The sequence below is a fragment of the Melanerpes formicivorus genome, unplaced genomic scaffold, assembly GCF_026170545.1.
Source record: "Melanerpes formicivorus ecotype bairdi unplaced genomic scaffold, bMelFor1.0.p_v2 SCAF_49, whole genome shotgun sequence".
Classification (NCBI taxonomy): domain Eukaryota; kingdom Metazoa; phylum Chordata; class Aves; order Piciformes; family Picidae; genus Melanerpes; species Melanerpes formicivorus.
The window spans coordinates 2,747,856-2,767,914 of record NW_027142401.1 but is presented as its reverse complement, the minus strand read 5'-3'; the positions used below and the strand labels follow the sequence as shown (position 1 = coordinate 2,767,914).

The window sequence follows — 20,059 nt, the reverse complement described above, 5'->3', positions numbered from 1 at the left end:
TCCTCTAAGGGCAATTAAAGACCTACCAACTTGCATGCCACCTCTTACCAAACTTTCTAGAGAATCTTCTGTAAGTGCTTAGCAAATGTCTCTTCCCCTCCTTTTACATTCAGTGCAAATGAAAAACCAAGAGCCTGTTTCTCTTCAATCTGCTCCCTTCCTCCACTGCAAACTTCTCAGGAACTTGAGGCTGTAACTCTGCTCTATGATCAGCCTTTAAAAGCTGTACACCTGTGTGCAGACTTCAGTAGCCCATTATGCTCTATTAACCCTCATAAAGGGAGTCATTATCAAATAATAAACATACAACACAGTATCTAAAAAGACAGTATCAGCACTGCCCTGTTTCAACTCCACCTTTAAAATTCAGTTCTACTTAACTAACCACAATTGGATAGCTAGTATGCTCTGAAAGGTGCCTGCCACCTCACTGTTGCCATTTATGATATTCTCATGGTTTCTCTGGTATTTCAACAGTACACTCCCCTGTTATTTCAGTAACCATGTTCTACACTTGTGCTCACATCCAAATAGTATCAATCACCAACCGCTATTAACTATACACCACCACCACATTTCTTACTCTAGTGACATCTTGTGCAGACATCTCGAGTGCCATTACGCAGCACATGCAGGGCAACCAGGTAATCAGGCCCAGTCAGCCAGGGTCGATGAAAGGCAGGTCCTGCTTGACAAACCTGATCTACAAGGCGGCGATCCGCTCAGGGGATGAGGGAAAAGCTGTGGATGTTGTTTCCCCAGACTTTAGTAAAGCCTTTGACACCATCTCCCACAGCATCCTCCTGGAGAATCTGACTGCTCATGGCCTGGATGGGTAGCAGTGAATGGAGTTAAATCCAGTTGGTGGCCAGTCACAAGCGGTGTTCTCAAGGGTTCAGTTTGCTTTAATATCTTTATCAATGATCTGGATGTGGGCTTTGAGTGCTCTCTCAGTTAAGTTTGCAGATGGCACTATGCTGGGAAGCAGCACTGATCTGGACAGGCTGGATTGATGGGCCAAGGTTAATTGTATGAAATTCAGCAAGGTCATATGAAGCTTCCTGCACCTAGATCACAACCCCAAAGCAATGTCACAGGCTTGTGGTAGATTGGCTAGAAAGCTTCCTGGCAGCAAAGGACCTGGGTGTGCTGGTTGACAGCTAACTGAACATGAGCTAGCTATGTGCTCAGGTGGCAAAAAAGGCCAAGAGCATCCTGGCCTCTATCAGGAATAGCATGACAAGCAGGACTAGGGAAGCAATTGTCCCCCTGTAATCAGCACTGATGAGGCCACGCCTGGAGTAGCGTGTTCATTTTGTAGTGAGCGGCCCAAAAAAGACATTGAGATACTGCAGAGGTTCCAGAGGAGGGCAACAAAACTGGATAAGGGCCTGGAGAACAGGTCTTATAAGAGAGGCTGACAAAACTAGGGTTATTTAGCCTGGAGAAGAGCAGTCTGAGGGGCAAGCTTAGTGCCCTCTTAAAACTACCTGAAAATCGGTTGTAGTGAGGTAGCTGTTGGTCTTTTACTACCTAGTCACAAGTGATAGGATGAGAGAAAATGGCCTTAAGTTGCACCAGAGGGGAGGTTTGGATTTGGTATTAGAATGAACTTCTTCACTGAAAGGGCTATCAAACACTGGAATAGGCTCCCTAGGAACATGGCCAAACCCCCATCCCTGGAGGTTGTTAAAAGATGTACAGATGTGGTGCTAAGGGACACAGTTTAGCACCAGATGTGGTGCAGCCAGACAACGGTTGGACTTGATGATCTCAAAAGGTCTTTTCTAACTGAAACAATTCCATGATTCTATGACACAAGACATTAAAAACAAAGCAGTTAAAATGTCAGTTGTGATGAGCAGAGAACTCTTCCATCACATGTAAAGGTGATTTACCTCATTTAATGAGCAATTCATTTGACAGGCAACATTTCCATTTTAATTATACAGGCAGAAATTTACCACAAATTAATCTCTTAAAAAAATAAATACAGGGCATAAACAATTTAGTTACAAGTCTTTTAAGAGCCTGTATCCACTTATTTTGTACCTTTCTCTATATATGCAATTGCTTATGCTCAAGCAGTTTTCTTGATGAATGGAATGCACCTACCTAACACTGCAAATGAGACAGAAAATAACAATCTTTCTTAAGAAAAGACTATTTTGCTGCTGGCAGCCCAGAATGTAAACTGGTCATCACTAAAAGAAGAGCAGGCTGGAAAGCAAAGGCCAGTGTACATCACTGACATTCTCCAGTAAGTACTGTGATAAACACATTTAATTTGTCTCTAGATATGCAGGCATTTTTTAGTTGTTTCTTTTTGAAGTGCATTTAGCTCCAACTTGCAGCAATCCAAGGTTCTTAACACTACATTTAGCTATGGCTATGCCAATAGGCGACCAGCTGAAAACTTCTGACAGTTCAGAGACTGAGACCCTTCCATGAAAATTCCTATCATAGTATCAGTCAGGGTTGGAAGGGACCACAAGGATCATCCAGTTCCAACCACCCTGCCACAGGCAGGGACACCCCACACTGGATCAGCCTGGCCAGAGCGTTGTCCAGCCTGGTCTTAAACACCTCCAGGGACTGGGCCTCGACCACCTCCCTGGACAACCCATTCCAGGGTTTCACCACTCTCATGGTGAAGAACCTCCTCCTCACATCCAGCCTGAATCTCCCCACCTCCAGCTTCATTCCATTCCCCCTAGTCCTATCACTACCTGAGATCCTGAGAAGTCCCTCCCCAGCCTTCCTGTAGGCCCCCTTCAGATACTGGAAGGCCACAATTAGGTCACCTGGGAGCCTTCTCTTCTCCAGACTGAACAGCCCCAACTCCTTCAGTCTGTCCTCATAGGAGAGGTGCTCCAGCCCTCTGATCATCCTTGTGGCCCTTCTCTGGACACCTTCCATCACCTCCACATCCCTCTTGTAATAGGGGCTCCAGAACTCGACACAGTACTCCAGGTGGGGTCTCACCAGAGCTCAGGTCCATTAATAAACATTTCACAGGTAACTAATAACTGTGTCAAGTTTGAGATGTTTTGTTATACTTGAGATACATAATAGAGAATTACAAAGTATTCTTGTGTGCAAATGCACAGAATAATTATATCCAGTGAGAGGATTGTCTCTATTCTGTAGGATGAACTCACATTTGGCAAGATAGCGATGGAAAAGCTGATCCATTTTTGTGTGAAGGAAAACCAGGTAACATTATGAAGCTTTAGCAAGTCATGTATGTGATGAAGACAAGTGTAAAAGTAGATGCCTAAATTCATCCTACAGTCAGACACTTTCCAAACTGCAATACAGATCACCTCTCTCTCTGATGACTAAATATGGACTTGCAGAGGTCTCACTTCTGCACCTATATTGCGTGCCCAGTTAGATCATTACAAATCCTTCAAAAACACAAACACACACTAGTCTGGAAGGATTTAATAACCTAAAAGTGTCATGAAAAAGCTTAGTGGTGCATACACACAGAACTGCCTGTCCATTGCAGAGGAACCTGAAAGCCCTGGGGTGTCAACAAACTGAATATGAGCCCAATAAAGGGGTAAGGGCATCCTAAGTCGCATCAGGAGTGCTGCCAGCAAGTCTAAAGAGGTGACCTGCACCCTCCTCTCAGCACTGCCAAGGCCACACCTGGAGCATGCAGTCCAGCAATGGACCATATGCTCTCCAGCTCAGCTGACACATGGATGTACTGGAACAAGCCCAATAAAGGGACATAATGACTATCAAGAGATCAAGGATCTCTCAAATGAGGATATGCTGAGAAAGCTGGGACTGCTTAGCCTGGAGATGCTCAAAGGATGTCTTATCATTGGTTTTTAAATCTCTAATAGGAGAGTGTAAAGATGATGGATTGAGACTCTTCTGAGGGGTGTTCAGTGACAGGACAACACATGGAGGAAATTCTGGCTGAGGGTAAGAAAAGACTTTGTTTTACTGTGAGGGTGACTGAGCAGCAGCACAAGCCACCCATGAGGTTGTGGAATCTCCTCTCCTTGGGGATACTGAAAATCCAATTGTACACTGTCCTGGGCAATCTGTTCAAGCTGACACTACCAAAGCAATGAAGTTATGACTAAAACTCCAAAGGCCCCTTAGCAACATCAACAAGCCTATCACAAACAAAACTTTAAGCAACAGATTACTGACTAATGAAGTTTTGTGGCTGTTTTAAAACAAGTTACTTTTAGTTTTGGCAATGTTTATTCTTTAAGCACAGAGTTAAGAACAATCCTGGTTTAGCTGAAAAAAAGAAACATGAGTGAACTAGATTTTTTTCTTCCTTTTTTTTATGACTGAATATTGTACACTTGTGCAGATACAGGGTCAGATTATGAGGGAGTACATATCCACTAATAATCAGATAATCAGTAGCTAGAGAAAAAATTTTCAAAGAGAAAACCATTAAAATTTGCTTGTAAGATGCAGGACTTAGGAAGCAAGTGTAACCAATTTACTGTTACTAGGAGCTCTGTTCTACATTTTACTTATTCAGCAGGGGGTTTGGATGCTACATTTTAGATTCTGACTGAAGCTAGCCCTGATTTACAGGATGATGGAAGGGGTGGGGTTTAGGCCAAATTACTTCCAGGCCCCTCAACACCCATGGTAGTCTATAAATTTAATAGCTACATCTGAAAAAGTAAAATCAAAATGAAAAGAAAAAAAAAGAGTGGGCAAAAAAAGAAGAGCAAAGAAAAAAAAATGAGAGTCAAAGGAGAAAATACAAAAGAAAAGAGAGGAGGTATCACAGTATAACTTAGGTTGGAAAAGACCTCGAGGATCATCGAGTCCAACCTATCAACACAGACCCCATGACTAGACCATATGTAACTGTGGTGCATAGTTATTCTTTCTAGGTGTTGGTTTGGGTTTTTTCCACAGTATCACCAAGGTTGGAAGAGACCTCAAAGATCACCAAGTCTAACCTGTCACCACAGATCTCATGACTAGACCATGGCATCAAGTGCCACATCCAATCCCCTCTTGAATACCTCCAGGGATGGGGACTCCACCACTTTGCTGGGCAGCACATTCCAATGGCTAACGACTCTCTCAGTGAAGAGCTTTCTCCTCACCTTGTGCCTAAACTCCCCCTGGCACAGCTTAAGACTGTGTCCCCTTGTTCTGGTGCTGGTTGCTACAGAGAAGAGACCAATCCCTTCCTGGCTACAACCTCCCTTCAGGTAGTTGTAGAGAGCAATAAGCTCTCCCCTGAGCCTCCTCTTCTCCAGGCTAAGCAACCCCAGCTCCCTCAGCCTCTCCTCATAGGGCTTGTGCTCAAGGCCTTTTGTTACATACACCATTCTTGTAACTTCATAGCAGCAACACTTATGTCAATAAAACCTGAGATATAAACCTTTGCTGATCAACCTCTAACTCCCAGCTTAATTTTTGACATTTTCACTAACAGATAAGCAACACAGCACAAAATTTTCAATTCTAGTAGCCAATTCATTGGTACTAACACATTTTTTTTTTTTTGCAATTGTTAACAACTTCACACCAAAACTTCAGTAGCAAAATCCCAAACCTGTTTAGATGTGTGATGATGTATTTGAAGACATCATAGTTGACTGGGTGGAACTTCTTCACAATTTCTTTTAGCTCGTGTAGCCGTTCTGTCTTATCCACGATTTCTAGAGAAAGAAGCAACATTTTCTGACACATCTAGGAAGACAAGCTGAATAAAGCATTGCTAAGTCTTTTTCCTCATGTAATGGTACAAATAAGATACCCACAGTGAACACATCAAGCCAGAAAATACTGCACAGAAAACTTCTCTGTTAGAGGTAACTATTTAAACACCCAACCTCCCCCCCCCGCCAAAATTCTGTATGTAAAGAGAATTCACTGCATTTAACAGCAAAGAATCCCTTTATTAAGTGACTGTTGGCTTATAGATTGACAATGATTGTCATTGTAGATTAACAATGTGACAGAGTCATTTCTTACTAGATTTTCTCTGTTTGCAAAGTGTTGTGACTTAGCTATAGCTAAGATTTATTTGGACTGGAGTTTAACAGAGATCCAGGGGAAGGATGACAAGTATCACAGTATCACCAAGGTTGGAAGAGACCTCAAAGATCATTGAGTCCAAGCTGTCACCACAAGTACATTAACTTAAAACTATCTTAAGCTTATCAGTTATTTAAATAATAAAATAATAATGAATGAGCCTGGTGAAGCTATTTTAAATCCATTGCTTAAAAGAGGACAGAGATTTTCCCAGGGCCAAGTCAGGCTCTAGCCAAAGAAGCATTCAAAGCCAGGTTGGCTGGGGTTTTGAGCAACCTGGCCTAGTAGAAGGTGTCTATGCCCATGGCAGAGGGGTTGGAACTAGGTGGTCTCTAAGGTCTCTTCCAACCCAAACTATTCTATAATTCTATGATTATTTATGCCTCGAGGAAAGAATTTGAATCTAAGTTTTTAACTTGTTAACAGGGGAAAAGTTCCAAGAGCTTTCACCACATGCAGCACTAAGATAGAATGGAAGAAAATTGTAGATTTCTCCAATTCAATTTTCTAGGAAAACAAGACATAAGCAACAACTTCTTTGGAAGAAATAAGGTGCTATCATTATTTCATCATATAGTTCTGTCAGTTTCAAAGAGCATTTTAAAATGTACAAGTCTAAGCAATTAAAAAAACTATGTCAGTGGATTTAGTCCTTTCAAATTACAATGAAGTAAAAATTGCAATAAAACCAAGTGCTATAATTAAATCAAGACAAGACTGTTAGATTGCTTGCTACTTACTTGATGTTTCTAACAAATCCTGATGCAAAGAGTAAGGAATTAATGGGTCTGGCAGGTCTGCAAAAAAAGCTTTAAGAGCACCAGCCACTGCGTTTACCGTTACTCCCATAGCCTCTAGACTGATATTGTGATCTGCAAAACAAAATCACAGCAGCTGTGTAAGTCAAACCTACAGCTCTCATTCCTCACAGTTATTTTGTGAAAGCCTAGCTTTATTCAAAACATTGAAAGTTGAAATGTTGTCAAACATTTGTTTGAAAAAAAAAAAGGCCTGAAAAGGTGAACCTACAGATAAGCTGCCATCACTCTCACCTGTGTGAAAACAAACATGAGAAAATCCAACAATACTTTCTGCAGAAACTAAAACAGCAGAATATCAGGAAAATAAAGTTGTCTAATTGTCCATGAGGACCTGAATGCTTTTTTATTTGCCAATGACTGGTTTCTGATTAATCAATTTTGTCTAATAATTATTTTTAAAACCTAGATAGAAAAAAAAAATTTAGTTAAAAATGGTACAGGGCACATTCTATCCAATTTCTAAACCATGCCCAGAAGTGGAAGCCCTCTAAGTCACAGACCCTCAGATATTTGAAAACTGAAATCCTGAAAATGCTAAGTTTACTTTTCAGAAGTGCACTCCACCTGGAACATCTTTTAATAAGATGACTGAAGAAAACCTAGCACTCTACTCAGATTATCTGAAACAGTACAGTGAGGCATACTAAACAAGTATATTTACTTTCCAGGACAAGTCCTATGGTTTTTCACAGGCTTGACATCATGCTTAATATCTAAGAACTTTTAAGAAGTGCTTTTTAGTCTGAAATAGCAACTGAGATTGCCTGCCCTCTCTTAACATAAAGTGAGCAGCACAATCTACCAATCACATTCCAGTACACTCTGGTATAAGGCAGGTTAAAAATTTATTATCAGGATTCAATTCTTAATCCATATTATTGAAGGGAGCTTTTAATGACATAAGTATCAAGTAGTACTACATTGGGGAGCACTAAGAAGAGGAAGTGAAAGCCTTAATGCCTAGGACTGAAGAACTCTTAACACAAGAAGCAGCTGGCACTGCACTGTAACTTTTTTAAACGCTAGAAAAACAACTAGAAAACATTTTAGCACTTCGAGCTGGCTGCAGCAAGACTCTGTCCCATCTTTGGTTTATACACAGCTTCAGTGGTAATAAGGTGGACTACACCAGTAACAACCTTTCAGAGCATTAAGTATTACAGAAGTCAGTTTGGAAGTACACCCTTTCATATTGCACTGTGATCAATTTGTGGAGAATCCAGGTTCTGTTTTGGCTTCAAATAATAAAATTATTACCTTGATCAAACTGTTTCTGAATGTTGTCTTGGTCTGTTTTGTTCCCACTAACACGGTACAAGCCTTCAGTACATAATCCTTAGAAGGGGAGGGAAAAGAAAACAACATTCAAAACCAAGTACAGTACAGAGCAAAAAAACATCCACTCAGAGTTACTAACTCAGAAACAAAAAGAGGGAATACAAATCTTTAGGTACCTCAAAAGTAACATGTTTAACCCATATACTGATACAGGACTACCAAACCACAACATACCAGCTGTCTAGCCAGTCCAGTATTCTGTTTAATATGGATCAGATGAAACCATATAGTGGGATAACAAGAACCTGACTGCAGGCACTTGGCCAAAATCATTCTCCTCTCTGCTACAGTGGTGCTATTTGCATCTTTTTAATTATAAAATCTTCATTGTAGGGGGTTGGCACCCACAGAACTTAAGACTTTTTAAAACTCTTCACAATTTCAGCTTAGTATCACTATGGCAAGCAACAGAACATTGGTAAAAGCTCTGTACCAAGAGCAAGCATTTGTAACTGATTCCTGACACTTAAATTTCGTGGTGAAACATGCTCCTGTATGAGCCAAGGACTTATTCTTCTAACACTCATTCCCTTTTACCATTTATATTTTATAAGCTTTGCATCCATTTCTACTCAATCCTTTACTGAGGGAAATTATCACATCACTCACAAGTCTTTCTTTAAAGGACAGGGGAAGAGGGGAAAAGGAGAAAGGTGTTAAGCAGCAGAGGTTCTCCAGGCTTCTCATTATTTCTTTGCCATACTATGCATTATAGTCTTAATTACAGCAGGCATTCTAGGTAAACAACACAAAACCCACCCCTTTGCTATGCACAAGCACACTTGCTCACTCCAGCAATTATGCTTCCTATCACACTACCGTCTATTTTGCCCACAGCTACCGACTGAACAAAAGCATCCATCCTGCTAATCACACCATTATTACCCAAGATCTTGCTCTTTGTTCATTCAGAACCTATTAAGGAATTATAGTTCCACAAGTCTCCAAGTTACTGTTATAGGTGTGAAACTGTCTATATGCTAGACCTACATAACAGTACATGGCTCTATTTAAAAGTTCACAAGTTTTAGACCTTTAGGAAATCTCTTGGCTTTTTACCATCACTGCCCATTAATTGAATGCATTTCAGATCATCAGATCAATACATGGCTCCTCCATCACATCACTGAGCATGCCTTCTAAGTTACCAAGAAACAAGGAATCCTACTACAATGCTCAAAGTACAGAAAGCACTTAACTGCCTCATACTGCTGGGAAATTTATACCAATTAATTTGATATCAACTCTTCTAACTCTATTCTTCCTTCTTAATCCTTGACAATTCCTATGCCTCTTCACTGGCTGCATCACAGCTATTTTAGTAAGCCTTTCATAATTGGGTGGCACAGGGCAAAAAGTCATTCCACAAAAGGGGTTACAAATCTGACTTCAAACAAAAGCCCCAAATGCACTACATGCTGTCACCAGTAGAAACAATTCACATTCCTCTTCCAGAAGTTGCAAATAAATAAATAAATTAAATCATTGCTAGGTAAGACTAAGCTAGAATTGAGTTTCTCTTTGCTCAGTATGAGAGAATTCTCAGCTGCAGGTCCTACAGCCCCAGGGTATTCTGTGTTATTTCCAACTACTATTCAAATTCTCTCTGCAGAACAGGAATTAAATGTGCTGCAACAGCCATTTATGTGAAGTCTGATCCAGCCACTGGTTAGAAGTGTGTAAACCTTGAGTACTTGAACTGGGCTGCTCCAGAGAGAGAGATCTCTATTGCAGTATTTAGGCTGGTTTGGTTTATTTTGGCTTTGTTTCTATTTCATCATACAGTAGGTAACTCTTTGCTCAGACGAGCACAGCTGAGAAACATAGAAAGGCAACTTACTGTACTTCAGAGGCTTTCCAGGTTAAGCAAGGAGTTGACTACTGAATTTAGGCATGTCCAAAAATACCTAAGGGCTGCAATTCTGGATTAAACTAAGTTTCTCTTTTAAATTCCTCAAGCAAAACTTTGTTCCCCCCCCTTGCTTGTGTACTGCAGAAAGTAACACTTCATGAAACAGGCAGTCAACTGTCATACTGTTTCTCTAAGGCATGCAAGGAGACAAGTTCAATCTGTTTGCATAGAGAAGTCTGAAAGAATAATTTAAGTGATACTTTGCTTCTCTCTGTTGTTTCTGCAACACTTGTTACATCAAGTGTCAGACACTCCAGTTCACTAGTTTTAGCTTTTAAACATCTTGCATATCTATATATCCATGTTGAGAGAGAGAGCAAGTGTGCAACACCTGTCTTTTCTTGATGGCTTATTAAAAATTCAGTTCCCTCATCAGCAAACCCATAGGGATTTTTTAATTTGTAAGATTTTTTTTTATCTATGTTCATATCCTGCTTCCTTTCTGGTCCAGCTGTAATTTCCAAGACATCTTTACTGGACGCAATGGCTCTTGTAGCATTACAGATCAAAATCATCCCATTCATTTGCTTCTCTGTCCTGCTGGCTTTGCTACATCTTTAGGTCATTCTTATGTTACATCAAAAATAGCCTATATTTACTTCAAGACAAAGTTCAACTCCTTTGTCTAGACTACCCTCTCAAAGTAGCTCCTACTGCTTAATAAGTTCTCTTCCTGTGCCTTTTTTTGTTCTGGTTTTGTGTTTACAGATTTTTTTCCCCCCTTAACAAGTAGTCACTTTTCTACTCTTCCTAGTACCAGTTTGTTAAATCTATGTAATTTCCCTTCATCATAAATTTTCTGAATTAATCAATTCAGTTCCTCTTCATACAAGACTTACTATTACTGTCAAACACAGTATCTTTTCCAATTACCTACTCTAAGACAGGCTGACCCTAACTGTAACCAGTATTCAAACTGTGTGCATACCATGGAATTACTTAACAGCACGATTTTCCCCCGTATCACTCACTCCCATAAATCTTTTAATTTGTTTTGCTTGCTTGACAGCAAGTACTGAAAGATTAAGTTTTCAGACAGCTGTCTATGATGATTTTAAAGCCTTTTCCCAAGTGACAACAGCTATAACAATATTTAGCCTTCTGAAAAGCCACACAGTATCTGCCAACTTGATATCCATAGCCAGGTTCCACTATCACTGTCCTGTCTTTGTTAAACACAGCAAGTCTGTCACTCTCCAGTTTAATTCCTTTCCCTACAGTGTTAAATGAAGCATTTCAGATATTCTCCACTACAATAGCCATTCTTCCCACATCTACCTTTGTAAATGTTGTGAACTATTCCATTGGAATGGGCTGCCCGGGGAGGTGGTGGAGTCACCGTCCCTGGAGGCGTTCAAGAGGGGATTGGACTGGCACTTGGTGCCATGGTCTAGTCATGGGGTCTGTGTTGACAGGTTGGACTCGATGATCCTCGAGGTCTCTTCCAACCTTAGTTATACTGTGATAATATTATGACCTGCTGTAAGTCTTCTGAAGCCCCATGCTACCCAGACTACACAAGACTAAATGAACTGCCACCTTACTGACCCATAATAGTAATTTCTACATACATCCAGAATATATGGAATTACAGAGTAAAAAAATTCAAACTCTTCTCAAGTGCCTAGCAATAAATTTACTTCTACAAAGTACATTTAACATTATAGATTTAATGTATTCTTATCTCTGCATATTAACACTGACATTTAAAGGTCCACAACATCCGATCCAGAACCAAATGAAACATGCAGTAAAAAGCAGTGCAAGAAAATAATCTGTATTTTCTGAAATACTCAAAAACCAGGAAGCTTTCACCCAGTGCTGAACTAACACTCTATAATTTACATCAACCAATTATTAAACAAGCTCTCATTTCACAAACTGTCACTCAATCACATATTTCATGGCCTGTTCATTGTGTAAAAAGAATAAAAGCCTTCAAGTAACATGGCATGACACACATGCATAGGAAAAGGTAACTGCAGTCTCCTTCAGAAATGGGTGACACCTGCAGTATGCTGATTTGGCAGGTGTATTAGCTCTTTGGCCACTTAGGGTGTGCAGAAAGCACAGAGAATAAGAGGTGCAGCAGTAAACACCCTGCAAAAGAAATTGCCATCTTGCTCCTATTTGCGTTGGTTAGGAATCCTTTATCTAACTCCCATGATGTTTCCTTTGAAGGGATACCTTCATTAGATATACAGCTCAAGTGCACAACTGTTAACAAATACTTCAAAACATATTTGTTTACAGTTTTCAGTGTTTCTCACACACTAATAAATTTATGCATGTGCTCCTCCCCCATTCATCTGGTAGTCAGTCTTCCATTAGGAGAAACAACTGATGCCTGTTTCCCCCTCTTCTCAATTTTGGACAGGGCTTCATCCCTGTTGACTAATTACAAAGTTGCAAAACAAACTGGTGTACTGTGTCCTAACGACTGAAACCTGTTCTATAGCACTTTTTAAGTGATCACAGAAGGGAGCCTGGAGAGGTCATATACTTTAATCTCCTGTTCCAACAAAGGTAACCACTGAATTCAGGTTGGGTTGCTTAGCTAAATTTGGTCTTGAATATTTCCAAGGACAGAGAGCCTTTGGGCAACCTGAACCAGTGTTTGAATAATCCTCAGACTACAAGGGTTTGCTTTCTTTGTAGTTGGAACCCCACATTTCAACGATCATTCTCTAATCCTCCTGTCACATATTTCAGTACTTCAGCTTGGCTGTGCCTTCTCAGTAACCTCCTCATGGGTATACAAAGGCGCTTTTGGGTGCCTCAGCCTTCCCCTTTCCAAGCTGAACAGACAGGTCAGGACTTCCAGCTCCCTGACTTCTTTTGCTAGACTCAATTGAGACTGTCAACTTCCTTCTTGTAGTATTTTGAAGAGGTCTAAAGAGTAGAGGAAAAAAGTAATGACCTCCGTTGCTGTAGTGCCTAAGCTCCTGTTGAGAGAGCCCAATAAAGAAGGCAGGATGCACTGTGACTTATCCTTAACCTGTTCTCCACCATAAATCCTAGATCCTTTTTAGCAGTACTGCTATCCAACCAGTCAAGCCCTCAGCATGTACCACTGAAGGACTTTAATCCTTGCAATTGTAATTGCAGGATTTGGCATTCATTCTAGCTGAATTTCATCAGGTTCATGTTGTCCCATTCCTCCAGCTTGTCCACATTTAACTGAAGCCCTGTCCTTGAATATATTAACCACACCATGCACCCGAGGATCACTCACAGACTTGATGAGGGTACAAGATGTACTGTAGAGCTATTTAACTCTACTGTTACTATATTAATCCAGAATCAAGAGCAACAGACTCATGCTCTATGCATTTCTTTGATAAACATACAGCTTCATTGACTCAGCCCATGAAACCCTGCCTATGTAACTGATTATTAGGACCAAAAAAAAAAAAAAGGGGGGGGGGGGGGGGGGGGGAAATCACAAAAAAAACCCCAACAAAACAACAGTCTCACTCCCTGCCTCATCAGTCAGTTTTTGTCCTTCCCTTGCTGCTAACTGTATAGTCCTGCTCCCTGCCTTGCACTTGGTTTGATGTGTATTTGACCCTTCATTTACCAGCTGCAACACTAAACAGCGGGACCTTGTCTATTTTTGCTTCCCAAGACAGTGAACTCCACTGATTCAAAAATGCCTGACAAGCACCCAAAATAGAAAGTGGCAGAAGCATACAGAGCAGGAGAGGATCTTACTGTGTGGTAACTGTTCCTTATGAAACTACCCTCAAAATGCCAGGTCCCATACACCAGATCAAGGTAGGTGGCTACTTCTGTCCCATTCTGTTCTTTCTGGCCAAGAGAACAGACTCCTAAAAGCCTCAAGCTCTCCCAAGCCCTTTGAATATGAAGTAAGACAATCCAGCCTGAATTTCAGGATTTTGCAGCCACTATGAATGTATTTCAATGATTTAACAGCCTTTTTACCTCAAAAGGCACTGATGATTCATTCTCTTTGCCTATTTCTACCCAGTCCTCATTCTCCAGAGACAAACTTTGCATTATCTTTACTTTTAATGTCAAAATCTGGCCTCATGGCAGGTTTGGTGTAAAAGACCTGGGTATAACATGGATGAGAGGGAACAGACAGAAAGCAATACTCTTTTAGTCGAATTAGCTCTGGGATTGTACATGTAACAGCATTACAAAAGGGTATAAATATTAAAAGCAGTAATTATTGTGCACATGCAGAGTAGAACATTTTTAATTTCACCTATAGCTCTCCACAGAGACAGTGTGAGACATTAAAAGAGCTGTGGATTTGTCAATCCATTGACACAGGGTAAACGTCTCCTTCAAAACGAAACTCTGTTGATTTATAGAAGGCTACAACTTTCCAGCTCCTGGTTTGTGCCTGTTCTACTGATGCACACTTTTTCCTTGTTGGTTTGGGGTTTTTTGGTGAAGATATTCCAGAACATTGTGGTAAAACAAAAAATCTGCATGCTCTCAATTCTTGAAGGTTTATGGTGGAGCAAGAATCTTCAAAGACACTTTATGATATTATCTTCTCATCTAAGCATCCAAAACAAAGCAGAGAAAACTGGTTTTTCACACTGGGTACTTTCTAGCCTCAGTCACCATTTAGATGAGTGGGCCCAAAGCACTGTCTTGTATAATTTCATGAGGCAGAGATAGGGAACATTAAAAATTAAGATGAGCCCTGGAATTTGAGATTAATCATATCTTCACAAAAAACCTGCAATTCTGTCATAATGTAAATTCCATGTGGTAATACAAAAGGGAAGGAAGGGGTTGAACTCCTCAAAAGTACCTTAAAAGGGAAAGCTAAACAATATGTCCTCTGTAAGAGAAAGATACTGATTAGCCTCATTCAAGAAGAGTTGGAAAAGACTACATTTCTTGATTAAAAATATGATGATAACAAACACTGGTATTCAGTTCAGATAGCAGACTGACAGCTGCTAAGCGACACCTAAGGTACCGGATGATTCCCCAAGGGCTAAGTAGCTGATACAACAGCTCTGTCAAATGGCAATGTTACCATTCTGACTCCAGCCTGAAGCCAACAGATCCTGACTTGACTTCCACAAACCAATCATCTCTAAAAAATGTGGAATTCTCTCTCACACAGTCCCAAAGTCAGGGATGTGAGTCTATCTTAGCATTCGAAGGCCATGCAAGTGAACATCCTCCTTCAATGGCAACACATACATTCTATTGGAACAATGCTCAAAACACCTACAGAATATTAACCCAACACAAAAATAATACACATGAAAACCAAGATTTCCACATGTACATATGGAAGTTGAAAAGAAGAACAAAAGCTACTGTCACAGAATCCATCAAAGGAGAAAGAAAATTGTAATACAGACCAAAAGTAGAGGTTTTGCTCTGTCTTCACTAAGTACTGAAGAGAAACAGCATGACAGCCTCTGTCTTTACAGCCACAAAGCACACAGACAGATTTGTCTAGCTTACATGTATGGCCAGAATGAAAATCCTCCAGCTTTCACTAACTGCACAGCAGCACCCCAGGACAAAGCAACATATATACTCAGTCAGCTGAAGGCAAAGCAGTACTTCCCAAGTCATCACTTTTGAGGAGCCTCTCACATTTTTAATACCTTGGCAGCTTAACTAAACATCTTATTGTTTAGACAAGTCATTAGAGAATAATAGAAGCGTTAAATCTTCTAGGGGCTTGCATTAATTGACAATTATGAGGAAAAAAGAGAGAACAAATCATGTTCCCATACTATTATAGCTCTGTCAACCCACAAGCTGGTGAAAATCCTTTGGGAGAAACACTAGACTTCCTTTTGCAAGTTCACCATTAAGTCAACAGATATCAGACAATGTTACCTTTAGGCAAACACAATTTGATCTAGAACTGAATTTATAAACCTGCTGTTTGAAAGTATTCTTGCAAAGATAAAGATGCACAGATTTAAGATATTCTACACTCTACAAACTCTAAATAAAAAGTAATTTGCTCTTCTGTGGTGGCAAATGTTTTATATAGCTATACATTGCTAGTTGTTGATGCCACTATTACACCTTGCCCTTCTTCCCCTTTTTTTCAGGCTGAAATGGAAAAAGCAAAAGCATGAAGGAAGAAAATAGAGTTCTTACCTTTGGGTAAGGAAACACAGGAGGCAAAGGTTAAAGACAGATTTATACTAACACCTCTGACTCCCAGAAGATCAGTGCCTAAGGTTTCACCTCACTTTTTTGATTGCAGTAATGCAGGATGTAAGTCTTCAAAAACAGCTACTAGGTTTACCACCAGTAGTGGTTCTTCTAGAAACACTACCCTCACAGATGGCAAGAAAACTGAATTTAGTTAAAAAAAGAAAATCTTTCAGTTTTGCTCTTGCTGTAGCTGTTACTGCCATCTTACAGCTAAAACTGTATTACAAAATTAAGAAGATATTGGAAAAAAAGGTGCCACTTTATGCTAAACAATACTTAACTGCAGATACCCATCAAAAGAGGGTCTTGCTCAGGTTTCAGCTGCAGTCAGTTTCACCCTCCTTTGCTTCAAACACAGCAACATAGCATTTATGCAACTTCAGAGCAAGGAAGACTTAACACCAACCAAAAACTGGTCTATGGCATCTTCAAAAACAAAACAAACAAACAAACAAACCAAACACCAGCAAAACTCAGGTCACTCCTAAACCTCTAAAGAACTTCCCACTCCTAAATGCAGTCTTCTGCTGGATGAGCAGGATCATCCTAATCACTTCATGGTCATGCAGTCAATAGGCTGAAAGCAGGGACAAACACACAGCCAGGAAGCCAAGGAGAAGAGAGTGAAAACCAAACTGTGAGATTTCACTGCAGTGCAAACACATGTATGTGACTGTTTTATCTTAAACTGGAAAGCTGAAAATCAAACCCACTTTTTTCCATGTAGAATTACACATTATTTAGCAACAAAATGTTTCTGTCTCTGTAGCAGGTTAAAACAGAATACCAAGCTTACCAACAAAATAGAGTAGGTCGACTAATTAAGCAAAATCAAACACCTGTTTTCTGCAACTAGAAAAAGGAGATTTCAAAGCTTTTTAATATGCAAGGTAAAAGAGACTGGAATGCTGTTTGGTGAGAAGTCATTTGGCATTAGAAAGTGATGTAAATTTTTTAAAGCACAGGAAACAAATGTTAAACTTTGAATGTTTGTCAGAAAGAAGTTAAACAGGTGGGTAAATAAAAGACAAAATAACATCACACACACAGAGCACACAATTTAGAGAATGTATTCTTTTAAAACGTGCTTTTCCCACAATCATTTCTTTGTAGGATAAAAATTCCCCAAGTGCTGAAACAGAAAACGAGAGGCTTTTTACTCATTATGCAAAGTTCCTTCAACAGTTCTCCTATCTTACCTGTATCTTCAATGAATTGCACACATTTTTCAACAAACAGAGGTATTGGTTTCTCAGGTGTAACCAGATCCTGCAGGGGCATCCCAAAGTAATTACTTTCCCAGTTTCTACGGATTGGAGGATTGAATGTCTTAGTTTTCTTTTTCGGCTACAACAAAACAAGAGTATTTTAAGTAATATTCAAGTCATAATTCAACTAACTCACACTGCAATCATTTGTGAAAAGCAAAAAAACAGATCACACATCTAGCAGACATGAAAATTTCTCTATGGCAAACTGAATGGAAATAAATGCATACATCATATACAAAGCACTCAACTTCTATCAGATTTGGTCATTTTCGTATCACATTAGGAACAGGATGACTCAATGCCCCAGTAACTGAAATACTAAAGGGAAAAAAACCCACCCAAACCACACTACTTGGTCAGAGTGCTGTGAAAAGCCTTTGCATGCCAACTTTTAGCATCGCTAATGAAGGAATCTGCATGAATTAGGCTTGAACCACTTCTCTAAAGATTTTTAAGAGATTGTGAAGTGTTGTACCACAAACAAAAACAAACCCGGAGTGCCTTCTGTATACATCTCATTAAAGACACAAAACAATCTTTATATTGCAACTATGGTAGAAACATGATGTGAGGAGGAGGTTCTCTGGATGCAAGGAGGAGGTGCTTCACCATGAGAGTGGTGAAGCCCTGGAATGGGTTGTCCAGGGAGGTGGTTGAGGCGCAGTCCCTGGAGGTGTTTAAGACCAGGCTGGATGAGGCTCTGGCCAGCCTGCTCTAGTGTGGGGTGTCCCTGCCCATGGCAGGGGGGTTGGAACTAGATGATCCTTGTGGTCCCTTCCAACCCTGACTGATACTATGATGATACAAAATGCATAGGAATGTTAAAAGTTGCAGGCACTCTGTTAACTTTATAACATGCATGCACACACATACAGAGGAGGTTAGCACCCAAATTTAGTAAGAGGATGAGTTCACTAGGGAGGTTTCTTCCTTATTTTAGTTTTTCCTTCTTTTTTCCCCAGGAGGGAGTTTTATTCAGTTCAACTGATAAATCATCTTTGAATGATTACAAGGATTATACCGTATCAGACACCATGTTTTATCTCAGAATGTTGATGAAAATATTCAGAGACCAATGTATAAATAGATCAGTTAGCTGTACACTGTCAACTGAATATGGAAAATGAAAATTACTATTTAAATGATCTGATCGACAGCCACCTGAATATGAGCCAGCAGTGTGCCCAGGTGGCCAAGAGGGCCAGTGGCATCCTGGCCTGCATTAGGAATAGTGTGGCCAGCAGGAGCAGGGAAGTCCTGTGTCCAGTTCTGGGCCCCTCAGTTTAAGAAGGACATCGAAACACTTGAACGTGTCCAGAGAAGGGCAGCAAGGCTGGGGAGAGGCCTTGAGCACAAGCCCTATGAGGAGAGGCTGAGGAAGCTGGGATTGTTTAGCCTGGAGAAGAGGAGGCTCAGGGGTGACCTCATTACCCTCTACAACTACCTGAAAGCTGGTTGTAGCCAGGAAGGGGTTGGCCTCTTCTCCCAGGCAACCAGCACCAGAACAAGGGGACACAGTCTCAAGCTGCACCAGGGGAGGTTTAGACTCGAGGTGAGGAGAAAGTTCTTCACCAAGCGAGTCACTCGTCATTGGAATGTGCTGCCCAGGGAAGTGGTGGAGTCACCGTCCCTGGAGGCATTCAAGAGGGGATTGGACGTGGCACTTGGTGCCATGGTCTAGTTATGGGGTCTGTGTTGATAGGTTGGACTCGATGATCCTCGAGGTCTCTTCCAACCTTAGTTATACTGTGAAAGTCTAGTATTTTATTCCTAAGTTTCTATAGAGCAAGGAGTCAGCAAAAAGCAGTTACATTTCCTATGAAAGCTCTTCAGTAAACATCTAGATCTATATAAAAAACCCCAAACCAACACAACAGCCACGTTTCAATTTGACACAAGGTTTCTAGAATTTTATAATTTGTAATAAGATTACACTTCAATTAGCTATTAAAAGAGGGGGAAAAAAAGAGAGAGAGATTAAAACCCTACACTTTTGTACCAAAGGCACTTAGTGAGTCATTACAGACTACCTAGAATTTCAAGTTGGCAAAATACCTATTAATGATTGACTTGCCCACTGAGAATAAAAGAACTGAAGTTGAATTCTACAGAAATGGAAACTACAGCCTAAAGAACATTTCTCCAGCTGTCACCCTACATGACCTGTGGAACTCTTTCATTTGATTTAAGAAAAAAAAATCCATTAAACAAATCCTTTCAAATAACCTAATAATACAACTAAGACTTAGTTATGTGGAATGTCTCTTTGTACCTCTTGAAATCAGTAACAGAGTACCCATGCCTGACCACAGTAGCAGAAGGCAAACAAAGAGATCTAGCTTAAGTTTCAAGGTTGAGATTTCTGTAAAAGGTTTGGTCCTTGTAATTTAGAAGGAAGGAACATTTAGCAGAGGATTCTTCAAAACATTACACAGAAATTGCTCTCCAGCAAGGAAAACTTTTATGACTAAAGCAGCAATATCTGAATGCATTCT

General features: G+C 40.3%; 1 protein-coding gene across 1 annotated transcript in view; it reads right to left on the bottom strand.

Moving 5' to 3' along the window:
- The window catches only part of ARHGAP5 (Rho GTPase activating protein 5), a 50,235-nt gene that overhangs the window by 5,029 nt on the left and 25,147 nt on the right, over positions 1-20,059 (bottom strand). The window contains exons 4-7 of the mRNA XM_068160347.1: positions 17,493-17,640; positions 8,124-8,201; positions 6,786-6,917; positions 5,561-5,666 (exon numbers count right to left, since the gene is read on the bottom strand). Coding sequence (XP_068016448.1) covers positions 5,561-5,666; positions 6,786-6,917; positions 8,124-8,201; positions 17,493-17,640 — 464 coding nt within the window. The remainder of the gene's footprint in view (positions 1-5,560; positions 5,667-6,785; positions 6,918-8,123; positions 8,202-17,492; positions 17,641-20,059) is intronic.